Here is a 15,543-nt window from a genome sequence, read left to right on the forward strand (position 1 = left end):
ATCATCCTAGCTAACATGGTGAAACTCTGTCTCTACTGAAAATACAAAAAATTAGCCAGGTGTGGTAGCAGGCGCCTGTAGTCCCAGCTACTCAGGAGGCTGAGGCAGAAGAATGGCGTGAACCTGGGAGGCAGAGCTTGCAGTGAGTCAAGATCATGCCACTGCACTCCAGCCTGGGCCACAGAGTGAGACTCCGTCTCAAAAAAAAAGAAAAGAAAAAATTAGCCAGTCATGATGGCACATGCCTATAATCCCAGCTACTTGTGAGGCTGAGGCAGGAGAATCACTGGAACCCAAGAGGCAGAGGCTGCAGTGAGCCAAGATCACGCCACTGCACTCCAGCCTGGGTGACACAGCAAGACTCTGTCTCAAAAAGGAAAAAAAGAAATCTCCCTTAGAGGCTCCAGAGGAAGCATGGCCCTGGTAACACCTTGATTTCAGGCTCATTTGGACCTTCTGGCTTCTAGAGCTATGAGAAAATAAATTTCTGATGTGTTGAGATACCAAAATTATTGGTCATTTGTTACAGCAGGTGCAGGAAACTGACACAGCACCCATCCTCACAGGTCATTAATTCAACAATAACTTAATAGGCACCTGCGGTGTGCTAGGCACCACGTGGGGCCCAGGGAATGTAACAGTGACTAGGGCAGACAGGGCCTTGCCCTCCTGTGGCTGACAGTCTAGTTGGGGGTAGGGATGAGGGTGGACCTCGCCCGCCTGCAGTGTGCCAGACACCATCTTCAGGGCTCTGTGTGTATTAACTGTGAAAGTTGTCTGAATCAAAATGGGGTCACCAGTGTTACCCAAAACCCTGAAAATGGAACCCGGGAAGGCCATGAAGAGAGGGTTTTCACGCTTGCATGCCCGATAACAAAAAAGACTGTGGAAAAACGACAGCTTTGCACAAAGGCCTTTGTAACCTTACACAAAAAGACTTGTGCCAGGACGTCTGCCTGGCAGTAGCCGGTCCAGCCTCAGACTACAGTCACCCTTGTTATTGATCTATCTTTATAGCCAAGGATAATTATTAATACTTTAAACAATTATATAACCCTCCTTATTTTTTCCTTTAAAAATCTTTGTCTTCCTTTACCTCCCTGAATACACATAGTTTACTATGGCAGGCGGATTCCCATTGCAACACTCTACTCCCAAATAAATAGCTTTTCCTTTTTTTTTTTTTTTTTGTTTGAGATGGAGTTTCACTCTTGTTGCCCAGGCTGGAGTGCACTGGTGCGATCTCGGCTCACTGCAACCTCCACCTCCCGGGTTCAAGCTATTCTCCTGCCTCAGCCTCCCGAGTAGCTGGGATTACAGGCATGTGCCACCACGCCTGGCTAATTTTGTAGTTTTAGTAAGGACGGGGTTTCTCCATGTTGGTCAGGCTGGTCTAGAACTCCCGACCTAGGTGATCTGCCTGCCTGGGCCACCCAAAGTGCTGGGATTACAGTTTTTATTTTGTTTTCTGGGTTGGTTTTTTTTGTTTTGTTTTGTTTTGTTTTGTTTTGTTTTTGAGACAGGGTCTTGTTCTGTCACCCAGGCCTGGAGTACAGTGGTGCAGTCAGAGCCCACTGCATCCTCAAACTCCTGGGTTCAAGTGATCCTCATCAGCCTCCTAAGTAGCTGAGACTACAAGTGGACACCACTATGCTTGGCTAGTTAAAAAAAAAAAAAAAAATCTTTTTATAGAAACAGGGTCTCGTTATGTTGCCCAAGCTGCTCTCAGACTCCTGGCCTCAGTGATCCTCCTGGCCTCAGTGATCCTCCTGCCTCAGCCTCCCAAAGCACTGGGATTACAGGCGTGAGCCAACATGTATGGCCATCTTTTATTTTATTTTATTTTTAAATTTTATTTACTTTTTATTTTTGAGACAGAGTCTTGCTCTTGTTACCCAGGCTGGAGTCCAATGGCACGATCTCGGCTCGCTGCAGCCTCCATCTCCCAGGTTCAAGCAATTTTCCTGCCTCAGCCTCCCGAGTAGCTGGGATTACAGGCATGCGCCACCACACCTGGCTAATTTTTTTTGTATTTTTAGTAGAGACAGGGTTTCACCTTGTCAGCCAGGCTGGTCTCAAGCTCCTGACCTCAGGTGATCCACCCGCCTCAGCCTCCCAAAGTGCTGGGATTACAGGCGTGAGCCATGGTGCCTGGCCCATCTCTTATTTTCGAGAACTTTCTCTGTTTATCATTTAGGTTGACATAATCAATCCTCACAACAGAGTTGTGGGGACTGTTATCACTACTTTATAGAGGTGGAAACTGAGGCACAAGACACTAGCTCCAAACCAAACCGCTGATAAATAGGAGAGCCAGTGTCTGAGCTGGAGCTTACCCTGTGAATCACTGTGCTGTGTCATCTTTCGTCAGATAAAAGCATGTAAGAGGCCGGGCGCGGTGGCTCACCCCTGTAATCCCAGCACTTTGGGAGGCCGAGGTGGGTAGATCACTTGAGGTCAGGAGTTTGAGACTAGCCTGGTCAACATAGTGAAACCCCATCTCTACTAAAAACACAAAACTTAGCCAGGCGAGATAGCACATTTCTGTTGCCTCAAGCTACTTGGGAAGCTGAGGTGGGAAGATCACTTGAGCCTAGGAGGCAGAGGTTGCAGAAGGCCAAGACTGCACTACTACGCTGCAGCCTGGGCAACAAAGTGAGAGTCCAAATCAAAAACAAAAAAAGAATGTAAGACACACATAGGAATTGTAAAAAAGTGCCATAAAGGTAATACATGGTGGGTCAGGCATGCAGGGAAATGAACGTATCGGGTGGGTGGGAGGTGGAGGCTGTCACTGGGTGGTCAGAGAAAGGGAGGCCTCTGTGAAGAGGTGACGTTTGGGCTGAGGCCTGAAAAATGAGGTGCACCAGCCATGGGGAGGTGAGAAGGAAGGGACTAATGGGTAAGGAAGGGGCTTCAAGGTGGGAGTGAGCTCAGGGGGAATCGAGGAATATCAAGCAGGCACCGGGGAGGGTGAAGGGAGTGAGTGGAGGGCGTAGAGGATGAGGCTGGGGATGAGGCTGGGGCCCACTGAGATCTCAGTTTCATCCTCAGCAGAAGCGGTGGATGATTTCCACAGAGGAGTAAGGTGGGCTCACCTGCCAGTCTCATTTGCCCACCCAGGCATGTCAGAGCGGGAGCGGCAGGTGATGAAGAAGCTGAAGGAGGTGGTGGACAAACAACGCGATGAGATCCGTGCCAAGGACAGGGAGCTGGGCCTGAAAAATGAGGACGTCGAGGCTGTGAGTGACATACCCCTGACCTGTGTCCACCCTCCCAGCCAGTAGGTGCCAGCCAGAGACCAGACCCTCCACTCAGCAGGTCCCTTCTCTCCCTTGCTGTCATTCTTAGGGCTCCGTGGGGTGTGGATCCTGCTCATGGCTTGGCGGGCCCAGCCTGGAAACAGCAAGACTTCACTGGCAGAGCAGGAGGGAACGTGGCACTGCCCAGTGAGCAGGCTCCTCCTGCCTCCTGGGAAGGTCCCGAGGCCTTGGCAGCCTTAGCTGTGACCCCAAGGCCTCCTCCAGCCCCCCAACTTCATGCCTCTCTGGGAGCAGACTTAGCAGGGTCCAGCATGCTCCAGGAACCCATACAGTGTTTCTGTGTAAATCAGAGAAAAATGCCCCTTTCTGAAGTCATGTTACTTCCATCTGTTGGGAAATGTTCATAATGTATTAATTCTAGCAAGACACGCTTCCATTTGCCATAAAATTGTCATAGTAAATACACAAATTGCCCATCTCTAGCATCATCAGTTATAAGAATATGAACAACTTTCAAAGAAAGATGTCTGCAATATAAATGGCACACCTAAGGATGGTTTGCCATTGTGCAGTGCACAACCTGAGCTACTGCAGGTAGCAGCCCTGCACAATGGTCTCCCTTTTTGTACAGTTACAGCAGCAGCAGACACGGCTGATGAAGATCAACCATGACCTTCGGCACCGGGTCACGGTGGTGGAGGCCCAGGGGAAAGCCCTGATCGAACAGAAGGTGGAGCTGGAGGCAGACCTGCAGACCAAGGAGCAAGAGATGGGCAGTCTGCGAGCAGAGCTGGGGAAGTTGCGAGAGAGGCTGCAGGGGGAGCACAGCCAGAATGGGGAGGAGGAGCCTGAGGTGAGCAGGAAGCTGGGTGCAGAGGTGGTAGTGGAGGGTAAGTCTGGGGGTTGGCTCAAGGCAGGCAGGGTTGCCTTGTTTTCCCCTTTATACTTAAGAAAATGGCCAGCCTGGGCAACATAGGAAGACCCCAGTTCTCTACAAACTTTTTTTTTAAATTAGCCCATGCGTGGTGGTGCACACCTGTAGTACCAGCTGCCTGAGAGGCTTAGGCAGGAGTTCAAGGCTGCAGTGAGCCATGATTGCACCACTGCACTCCAGCCTGGGTAACAGAGCCAGACCTGTCTCAAAAAAAGAAAAAAGAGAAAGAGAGAGAGAAAACAAGAGGCTCAGAGAGTCAAGCTACTGGCCTGAAGACACACAGCTGAGGGGCTGGAACCCCAGACTCTGCATTCTCCCACCTCAGTGGTGGTTATTAGGCACCTGCCATTTATTTATTTATTCATACCAATGATTATTGACCATGTAGCCTGCCCAGAGGATAAAATAGCGAGCAAAATACAGACATGATCCCTGTCCACATGGAGCTTACAGTTTAGTGTGGGAGGCAGACATTAGTTAGTCCAGACCTTAGTCAGTACCACACAGTACCATATGACCCAGCAATTCCACTCCTAGGCACATATCCAAAAGAATTGAGAACAGGTGTTCAAACTTTTACATGAAGGCCAGGTGCAGTCGCCTGCACTTGTAATCCCAGCCCTTTGAGCGGCTGAGGCAAAGGGATCAAGAAGATCACTTGAGGCCAGGAGCTGAAGACCGGCCTGGGCAACATAGTGAGACCCCATCTCTACAAAAAATTCTTTAAAAATTAAAAACTTGGCTGGACACGGTGGCTCATGCCTGTAATTCCAGCACTTTGGGAGGTTGAGGTGGGTAGATCACAAAGGTCAGCAGTTCGAGACCAGCCTGGCCAATATGGTGAAACCCCATCTCTACTAAAAATACAAAAAAATTAGCCAGGCGTGGTGGCCCATGCCTGTAGTCCCAGCTACTCGGGAGGCTGAGGCGGGAGAATTGCTTGAATCCGGGAGGCGGAGGTTGCAGTGAGCCGAGATCACGCCACTGCACTCCAGCCTGGGTGACAGAGCAAGACTCTGTCTCAAAAAAAAAAAAAAAAACAAAAAACTTGGGCCGGGTGTGGTGGCTTACACCTGTGATCCCAGCACTTTGGGAGGCCAAGACGGGCAGATCACTTGAGGTCAGGAGTTTGAGACCAGCGTGGCCAACGTGGTGAAACCCCATATCTACTAAAAATACAAAAATTAGCTGGGTATGGTGGTGGGCATCTGTAATCCCAGCTACCCGGGAGGCTGAGACAGGAGAATCCCTTGAACCTGGGAGGCGGAGGTTGCAGTGAGCTGAGATTGCGCCACTGCACTCCAGCCTGGGCAACAGAGTGAGTCAGACTCCATCTCAAAAAAAAGAAAAACTTAAGTGTGGTGGCACCTGTAGTTCCAGTTACTTGGGAAGATGAGGCAGGAGGATCACTTGATCCCAGGAGTTGGAGGCTGCAGTGAGCCATGATTGAGCCACTGCACTCCAGCCTGGGCAACACAGTAAGACCCTGTAGCAGCACTATTCACAGTCGCCAAAAGGTGGAAAAAACCCACACGTCCATCAGCGGATGAATGGGTGAACAGTCTGTCCATACGGGGGGATACGATTCAGCCCTAAGGAGGAATGCAGCCCGGGCCACGCGGTAGTGTGGATGAGCCATGAAAACATCATGCGGAGTGAAAGAAACCAGGCCCAAAAGGCGAGCGTGCTACTCAATTTGCATGAAATGTCCCAGAACAGGCAAATCCATAGAGCCAGAAAGTAGATGGGTATCCGAATGGGGCTGGGGGAGGGAGGAATGGGGAGCGACACTGATGGGCATGGGGTTCCCTTTGGAGGTGATGGAAATGATCTGGAATTAGAGATTGGTGATGGTTGCACAACACTGCACATTACTGTCCGCGTGGCCAGAGCTGTCCATCACAGCCACAGCTAACATCCAGGTAGGCCCAGGGCTGCGAGGTGGGCACTAGGGGTGACTGATCCTTAAATGTGCCCCCAGACTGTGCCAGGAACACAGAGGGTGAGATCCTTCATCGTAGCAGAGGTGGGGAGGTGGGGTTTCAGGGAAGAGCTGTTCCTGAAGCTGGGCGTCAGTGTTAACAACGCTAAGACTTTGACAGGTAGAAATGTGGAAAATGGAGATGCTGTTTCACAAAAGTAGAGTGAACTTTAGGGACACACTGAGGCTTGTGGTTTCTCCCAGAAGATATTTATGAGCTGTTGAAAGTTTGTAGACATAGGCCGGGCGCGGTGGCTCACGCCTGTAATCCCAGCACTTTGGGAGGCTGAGGCAGGCGAATCATGAGGTCAGGTGATAGAGACCATCCTGACTAACACAGTGAAACCCCGTCTGTACTAAAAAATACAAAAAACTTAGCCGGGCGTGGTGGCGGGTGCCTGTAGTCCCAGCTACTCGGGAGACTGAGGCAGGAGAATGGCGTGAACCCGGGAGGCGGAGCTTGCAGTGAGCCGAGATCATGCCACAGCACTCCAGCCTGGGCGACAGAGCAAAACTCCATCTCAAAAAAAAAAAAAAAAGAAAAAAGAAAAAAAAGAAAGTTTGCAGACCCTGCACTAGTAACCTGAGTTATAGGTAGGGGAGGTAGGACAGACAAGCTCACAGTCAGGTGGGTTCAAGTCCCAGTACAGTCATTAAGTATCCTGCCAGGTTTGCTGTAGGACAGGACAGGCATCTGGATATACATGAGGAAGGTCAGGGAGAGAAGTCTTCAAAGGGAGTAGTTGCCAGGCATGATGGCTCACACCTGTAATCCCAGCACTTTGAGAGGCTGAGGTGGGTGGATCACTTGAGCCCTGGAGTTCGAGACCAGCCTGGCCAACGTGGTGAAACCCCATCTCTACTAAAAATACAAAAATTAGCCGGGTGTGGTGGTGCGTGTCTGTAGTCCCAAAAACTTTGGGGAGCTGGGACAAGAGAATTGCTTGAACCCGGGATGTGGAGGTTGTGGTGAGCTGAGATCAAGCCACTGCACTCCAGCCTGGGCGACGGGTGAGACTCTGTCTCAAAAAAATAAAAATAAAAAAGGAGCGGTTAAGGGCTGCTTTTGTCTAAAAATGACATAAGCCTAAGTTAAAATGGTTTTAAGAGTTGGGAGGCCAAGGCAGGCAGATTTCCTGAGCTCAGGAGTTCAAGACAAGCCTGGCTAACATGCCAAAACCCCATCTCTACTAAAATACAAAAAATTAGCCAGGCGTGGTGGCGCGCACCTGTAGTCCCAGCTACTCGGGAGGCTGAGGCAGAAGAATTGCTTGAACCCAGGAGGCAGACGTTGCTGTTAGCTGAGATCGCGCCACTGCACTCCAGCCTGGGCGACAGAGCGAGATTCTGTCTCAAAAAAAAAAAAAAGGCTGGGCGTGGTGGCTCACGCCTGTAATCCCAGCACTTTGGGAGGCCAAGGCAGGTGGATAACCTGAGGTCAAGAGTTCAAGACCAGCCTGGCCAACATGGCAAAACCCCGTCTCTACTAAAAATACAAAAGTTAGCTGGGCATGGTGGTGCGTGCCTGTAATCCCAGCTACTGCGGGGGGCTGAGTCAGGAGGATCGCTTGAACTCGGGAGGTGGAGGTTGCTGTGAGCTGAGATTGTGCCACTGCTCTCCAGCCTGGGAAAGAGAGCTAGACTCTGTCTCAAAAAAAAAAAAAAAAAATGGGGCCAGGTGCAGTGGCTCACACCTGTAATCCCAGCACTTTGGGAGGCAGGCGGATCACGAGGTCAGGAGATCGAGACCATCCTGGCTAACATGGTGAAACCCTGTCTCTACTAAAAATGCAAAAAAATTATCCGGGCATGGTGGCGGGCACCTGTAGTCCCAGCTTCTCGGTAGGCTGAGGCAGGAGAATGGCGTGAACCCAGGAGGCGGAGTTTGCAGTGAGCTGAGATAGCCCCACTGCACTCCAGCCTGGGCAACAGAGTGAGACTCCATTTTTTTTTTTTTAAAGAAAAGGTTTAAGAGGGAAAAAAGGAATTTATTGACCGCGTAACTAAAAGCTCTGAGTTAGAGGTGCCTTCAGGTACGGCTGGCTCCAGGTGCTCACGAGCTGCTCTTGGGAATGTGGCTCTGACCTTCTCAGGCCCTGCTTTCCTCTGTGCTGTTGTCATTCTCAGCCAGGCTCTTTGCCTTACAGTCGCCACTAGTATTTGACCAGCATAGCAACCCCAGTCAAAAGAAATGGCCTCTTGCCCTGGAGTCCCAGCAAAAGCCTCAGGGAATCCTCATTGGCCCATCACTGAAGCAACTGTTGTGGCCAGAGACCTAGAATATGCATGTTTATTCCTGAGTCACATGGCTGCGACCCAAGCCACATGGACTAAATATGGGAGGGAAGTCTTTCTCCAGAAGAAAACGGCGGTGACTTAGCGCAAAGACCTGAGGGAAGGATAAAGGCCAGGCAGAGACAACAGCTGTGGTCTGCAGTGCTGGGGAGTCAGCACCCAGGGACCACACAGAGCTCTGAGCAGCGGGGGTGCGGGTCCTTCGCAGGGGTTCAGCAGGCTGGCGACACACTCAGCTGTTACACTGGAGGACAGGGAAGGAGCTTGTGGATGGTTGTCAGGAGCCCTTTGCAGTAACCCAGGTGAGAAGGTGAGGGCTGAACTCAATCTGTGGCAGTAGGAAGGAGGCTGGTGCCAAAGACATAACCTCCAGGCCCAGCGTGGAGCGGTCACCACCTCTGCCCTGCCCCCTGCTCCTAGTGTGCCCCTTCCAACCTTCAGGCCCCACAAGAGCTCAGGCCAGTCTCCTGGCCAGGCAGGCCCTGGGCCAAACCCAGGTCTCAAGAACATCAGGACTCCCAGCCTTGTTCCAGGACTCTTTAGCAACAAGGAACGTTTCACACCTTGGCCTGACTGCCTGTCAGTTTCAGCTTCCCTGTCTGGCAGCCAATGGGGCAGGGGAGAAATGAGGGAGTAAAATCAGGCTGCGGTAATGTGAACCCACAGGGCTGCTTTGCAGTGCGCTTTCGCAGGCTCGGGGCAGCTTTGCTGGGTTCACATCCATCCCTTGCAGCTGTGTGAGTTCAGGATGCTTGTCAGTCACACAGGAAGCTGCAGGTTGCAGTGAGTGGCTTCACCACTTGCTGCTATGTGACCTGGGCCTGTCCATCTCTTTGGTGGTCAGTTTCACCATCTGACAAAGGAGGGGAATGAGCTTGACTCATAGGTTCGCTGTTTCGCGCAGCTGGGAGAGAGGACTATAAGATCAGAGGAGGGCTTGGCGAAGTCAAGAGGCAGAGACAGGGCTGGGCGCAGTGGCTCACACCTGTAATCCCAGCACTTGGGAAGGCCGAGGCAGTTGGATCACCTGAGGTCAGGAGTTCAAGACCAGCCTGAGCAACATGATGAAACCCCTGTCTCTACTAAATATACAAAAAAATCCGGGCATGGTGGTGGGTGCCTGTAATCCCAGCTACTCGGGGAGGCAGAGGCAGGAGAATCGCTTGAACCCGGGAGGTGGAGGTTGCATTGAGCCAAGATCAAGCCACTGCACTTCAGCCTGGACAGAGAAAGACTTCATCTCAAAAAAAAAAAAAAAAAAAGAGGCCAGGTCAGGACAGATCTCGAAGGCATCAGGCCAGATCCTGTGGCTGGGTAGCGTGTCCCAGGGTGGACTGTGGACAGGCCATTCCGGGCAGGGGGAACAGTGAGCCAGGCTGGAGAACGTGCAGCACATGGCTGGGGTCGGGGTTTGTCCCAGGGCAGGATTTGGAGGACGTGAGAGCTATAGAGGGTTGCAGAGCTAGAAAGGAATCTCTCTCATCATTGCCACGCAATTCTTTCTGAGCTGTGGCACTGTCATTGCCGTGTGATCACCAGGAGACAAGGCTCTTTCTATTTTTATAACTTCCTTATTGAGATGTAATTCATATGCCACGCACTTTAGCTCTTGTGTGCTCATCACCACTGTCTAGAACATTCCCTTCACCCCCATCAGAAACCCCTGCTCCTGCGGTAGCGGCCTCCTCCCCTCCCCCAGCCCCTGGCCACCATCAGGCTGTTTCCCTCTGTGTATTCTCCTGTTCAGGACATGGCATCAGTGGGATCCTACAACATGTGGTCCTGCCTGGCTTCTTTCACTTAGCATGTTTTCTCATTAATCGAGGTCCTCATATCTCAACTCAAGGTTTCCTGCCTTTCGCAGACTATATATATATATATATATTTTTTTTTTTTTTTTTTTGGTGACAGGGGCTCACTCTATCACCCAGGCTGGAGTACAGTGGCACAATCTCGGCTCACTGCAGCCTCCACCTCCCGGGTTCAAGCCATTCTCCTTCCTCAGCCTCCCGAATAGCTGGTACTATAGGCGCCCACCACCATGACAGGCTAAGTTTTGTATTTTTAATAGAGACAGGGTTTCCCCATGTTGCCCAGGCTGCTCTTGAACTGCTGACCCCAAATGATCTGCCTGCCTCGGCCTGCCAAAGTATTGGGACTATAGGCATGAGCCACTGCGCCCAGCCATCAATTTTTTTCTTTTTTTTTTTCTTTTTTGAGACAGGGTCCCACTCCATCACCCAGGCTGGAGTGCAATGGCGTGATCTCGGCTCACCGCAACCTCTGCCTCCTAGGTTCAAGCAATTCTTGTGCCTCAGCCTCCCGAGTAGCTGGGATTACAGGTGTGCGCCACCACACCCAGCTCATTTTTGTGTATTTTTAGTAGATACAGGGTTTTACCATGTTGCCCGGGCTGGTCTCGAACTCCTGACCTCTAATGATCCGCCCACTTCAGCTTCTCAATGTGCTGGGATTACAGGCGTGAGCCACCGTGCCTGGCCACATGTTTTGATTTCGTAACAGGTTTTGTGTTTGTTTTGTAAAGTGCGGGCTGCCTGCATTGGGAAAGCAGACAGGCGTATGCTGGCTGAAAGGCAGGCAGAATTTATGTATTGAATTTATGCTAGGCCTGGAGGTGCCAAGTGTGACCAGAGCACAGTCGTTCCCCATTGCTGGGCCAGGGGCTGGGCCAGGGGCTGCTCAGAAGTACCGTGAAGGGGCTGCCGTGGGAGGGCAGGGTGCTTTGAGGCATGCAGGCAGCGAGGAGCATTCCCAAGGCCTCGGGATGGAGGCCCTGGCCCAGGATGCTGCCTCCCTAAGGCCTCTGGGCAGTCCTATGACTTGTTAATTGGTCTCTTGGGCCTTCCTGGGAAGCAGCTGAGGCCTCAGGGTATCTCCCTGAAGGTGTGCCCAAAGTGCCTCCAGGGATCAGCAGACACCCCACAGAACAGGCCCCGGCTTATCTCAGCTAACTCGAGCCGACTCCCGGTCCCTCATGGAGTAAGCCTAGGAGGACCAGGGCCGATGGGGCTCGATTGCCATCTTGGAAAGAGCCTCCTTGGTCTCTCTCGGTCTGAACCGGATAGTCCTGGGCTGCCCGCGGCACTGCGGTCACTGCCTGGTGGCCTCTGGAGAAGCTGGAGCCCAGGGCTGTCCTTCTGCCTGCGCTTTCAGGTGATAGTATTAGAAGTCAGGCCGGGCACGGTGGCTCATGCCTGTAATCCCAGCACTTTGGGAGACCGAAGCGGGTGGATCACCTGAGGTCAGGAGTTTGAGACCAGCCTGGCCAACATGGCGAAACCCCGTCTCTACTAAAAATACAAAATTAGCCAGGCATGGTGGCGCATGCCTGTCATCCCAGCTACTTGGGAGACTGAGGCAGGAGAATCGCTTGAACTGGGAGGCAGAGGTTGCGGTGAGCTGAGATCGCGCCACTGTACTCCAACCTGGACAACGAGCGAAACTCCATCTCAAAAAAAAACAAAAAACGCCGGGCGCGGTGGCTCAAGCCTGTAATCCCAGCACTTTGGGAGGCCGAGACAGGCGGATCACAAGGTCAGGAGATCGAGACCATCCTGGCTAACACGGTGAAACCCCGTCTCTACTAAAAAATACAAAAAAACTAGCCAGGTGAGGCGGCGGGCGCCTGTAGTCCCAGCTACTCGGGAGGCTGAGGCAGGAGAATGGCCTGAACCCGGGAGGCGGAGCTTGCAGTGAGCTGAGATCCGGCCACTGCACTCCAGCCTGGGCAACAGAGCAAGACTCCGTCTCAAAAAAAAAAAAAAAAAAAAACCAAAAAACAAAAAAACACACTTTGGGAGGCCGAGACAGGCGGATCACGAGGTCAGGAGATCGAGACCATCCTGGCTAACACGGTGAAACCCCGTCTCTACTAAAAAATACAAAAAACTAGCCGGGCGAGGTGGCTGGCGCCTGTAGTCCCAGCTACTCCGGAGGCTGAGGCAGGAGAATAGCGTAAACCCGGGAGGCGGAGCTTGCAGTGAGCTGAGATCCGGCCACTGCACTCCAGTCTGGGCGACAGAGCGAGACTCCGTCTCAAAAAAAAAAAAAAAAAACAGAGTCAGGACTTTGGGGCCAGACACAATGGCTCACGCCTATAATCCCAGCACTTCAGGAGGCTGAGCCAGAAGGATTGGTTGAGCCCAGGAGTCCGAAACCAGCCTGGGCAACAAAGTGAGACCCCATCTCTAATGAAATAAAAATAAAATAAATAAGAAAAAAGAGAGCAAGGACTTTGCATACCTTGCTGGGATTTCCCCAAACTCTAAAAGAATCAGGCCATTCCTCCCCAGAAATGAACTGTCCCTTTTCCAGAAAAAAAGAACTCAGGTTCTAAGGAAGCCCTAGTAGGTTTTCTAAGGAAAACCTAATAGGAGTGAGCAGGAAATTCCAGTGACTTTGAAAGTGTGTGTTCACAGAAATCCCCGGGTACCTGGGTGGGAAGGGCCCTTGGAAATATTTCTGGGTTATCAAGGGCTAGATGGGGAGATGAAAGCCCAGACAGAGGGGCGGGTGGCTTTGCCTAGAGGCCTCTCGAGAGGTGAGGGTTTGGGAGTTCCCTTGAAGGGCTTTGCTCTTTCCCCAGGGTGTGGGGACGGCTGTCAGATGGTCCCTCCCAGAGACACAGGAGAGGCAAGGCCCTGGCCTGCTATGAAAGGCAGGATCCAAGCTGTCTAGGGAGGAAGGGGCTGGAGGAAACTTAGGGTTCAGGTCCACAGCGGGGGCCACTGCTGCCTGTGGGGTCCAGGCAGGAGAAGGAGAAAGGGGATGGAAAAGGGAGCAGCTGCTGCTCAGAAACAGCCTGGCCGTTGCCAGTGGGGCCCGATCTTCCAGTGCACTTTCCACAGGAAGCCCAAAACACAAACTTCAAGATGAAATCTGATCTGAAAGAGTTGGCAGCTAATTCAACAGAGTTTTAGAACACTCTTGAGGGCCAAACAAAATGTGGGCCAGCAGCACTGGGATGTTCTAAGGACTTAGTTTGCAACCTCTGGTCTATACCACTAATGCCTAGAGTTCCTGGTGAACTCCTACACATTCTTCAAGACTCCATGCATAGAGACCACATCTGATTAACATCTTCCCTGATCCTCTCCAGTTAGATTTGGTGTCTGTGCACCTTTTTTTTTTTTCTTTTTTTTTTTTTTTTCTTTTTTTTTGAGACAGAGTCTAACTCTGTCGCCCAGGCTGGAGTGCAATGGCACCATGTCAGCTGACTGCAACCTCCGTCTCCTGGGTTCAAGCAATTCTCCTGACTCAGCCTCCCGAGTAGCTGGGATTACAGGTGCCCGCCACCACGCCTGACTAATTTTTGTATTTTTTAGTAGAAACGGGGTTTCATCATGTTGGGCAGACTGGTCTCGATCTCCTGACTTTGTGATTCACCCATCTCAGCTTCCCAAAGTGCTGGGATTACAGGCGTGAGCCACCACTTTTATTAGGCCTTTGCATACCTCTTTATTAGGCCTCTTTTATTAGGCCACTTTGTAAGTTTGTTTCTTTCTTTCTTCTTTTTTTTTTCTTGAGACAGTTTTGCTCTTGTCGCCCAGGCTGGAGTGCAATGGCATGACCTTGGCTCACTGCAACCTCCACCTCCTGGGTTCAAGCGATTCTGCTGCCTCAGCTTCCCAAGTAGCTGGCATTACAGATGCCCACTAGCACACCTGGCTCTTTTTTTTTTTTTTTTTTTTTTGAAACAAAGTCTCACTCTGTCGCCAACGCTGGAGTGCAGTGGCGCGATCTTGGCTCACTGCAACTTCAGCCTCCCAGGTTCAAGTGATTCTCCTGCCTCAACCTCCAGAGTAGCTGGGACTACAGGCTTGCACCACCACGCCCGGCTAATTTTTGTATTTATTTAGTAAAGACGGGGTTTCACCATATTGGCCAGGCTGGTCTTGAACTCCTGACCTCGTGATCTGCCTGCCTCGGCCTCCCAAAGTGCTGAGATTACAGGCATGAGTCACCGCGCCCGGCTGCCCAGCTAATTTTTGTATTTTCAGTTGGGACAGTGTTTCACCATGTTGTCCAGGCTGGTCTCGAACTCCTGACTTCAGGTGATCCGCCCGCCTCAGCCTCCCAAAGTACTGGGATTGCAGGTGTTGAGCCACCGCACCTGGCCATAAGTTTCTATTTATGTGTTTCTTCAGTTCAGCCCCATCTGTCTGACTCTGTTCCCAGGGCTGAGCTTTGTGGCTGGCAAGGCACAAAGTTAGCGCTCAGTAAGTGTTGGCTAACTAGATGTCCAGGGTTGCTCCTTGGTGAAGCTGGGCCAGGGAAAGAGGAGAACTGGTGCGGTTGAATGCCGGCCGCGTATCCGTCGCCTGCTCTATGTGGTCTCGGGTGGAGACATGGAGTGTATGGCTGCCGGGTGGTTCCAGAGCATCCCTGGAGGCGCTGCAGAGGAGATCGGACGTTGAAGATGTCCTCTGAGGACACAGCCCGCCTAAATTGTGGTATCAGCAGACGCCTAGAATACTTTCTTTGGAAATTAAATCCTCCAACATTTCCTCCCCTTGTTCTTGGGTGGGAAGAGGCCCCTCAGCTGCCCACAGCTTGCGACGGCGGCGTGGGCCAGATTTCAGCTTCCCGCTGCGTGGAGGCCCCTCTTCTGCTGCCCCGTGCTGACTCCGACCCCAAGGCTGGGCAGCGTCAGCCTGCTGCCCCAACCTGGGCCTGCTGCGTGGCTCTGCTGTCACCTGAAGTGCCCCAGCAGTGGGTGGTGTCTCCTTTCACGCGTCCTTTCCCAGAACAGCCGGTTCCAGCCTCCCCCAGGGTGTGAAGCTTCTCGGCTCTGCCTTCTGGAATCCCTCAGCCTCCTGTCCAGGGCACATCCAGGCTGGAGTTAGTCCCCTTCTCCCTGTGCTGCTATGGGTTTTTTGTTTGTTTGTTTTGTTTTGTTTTTTTTGAGACAGGGTCTCACTTCGTTGGAGACACTGCCTTAAGTGCAGTGGCACAATCTCGGCTCACTGCAGCCTCCACTTCCTGGGCTCAGGCGATCCTCATGCCTCAGCCTCCTATGTAACTGGGACTACAGGGGCAAGCCACCATGC

The 15,543-nt window shown here is 51.9% G+C and overlaps 1 protein-coding gene across 5 annotated transcripts in view; it reads left to right on the forward strand.

The window, feature by feature from the left end:
• LOC105493954 (Rab interacting lysosomal protein like 1) overlaps window positions 1-15,543 on the forward strand; it is a 61,768-nt gene that overhangs the window by 24,477 nt on the left and 21,748 nt on the right. For all 5 annotated transcript variants that reach the window (XM_011762013.3, XM_011762008.2, XM_011762027.2 and 2 more), the window contains exons 3-4: window positions 3,124-3,242; window positions 3,895-4,116. In XM_011762013.3, coding sequence (XP_011760315.1) covers window positions 3,124-3,242; window positions 3,895-4,116 — 341 coding nt within the window. The remainder of the gene's footprint in view (window positions 1-3,123; window positions 3,243-3,894; window positions 4,117-15,543) is intronic.

The sequence above is a fragment of the Macaca nemestrina genome, chromosome 10, assembly GCF_043159975.1.
Source record: "Macaca nemestrina isolate mMacNem1 chromosome 10, mMacNem.hap1, whole genome shotgun sequence".
NCBI classification, from domain to species: Eukaryota; Metazoa; Chordata; class Mammalia; order Primates; family Cercopithecidae; genus Macaca; species Macaca nemestrina.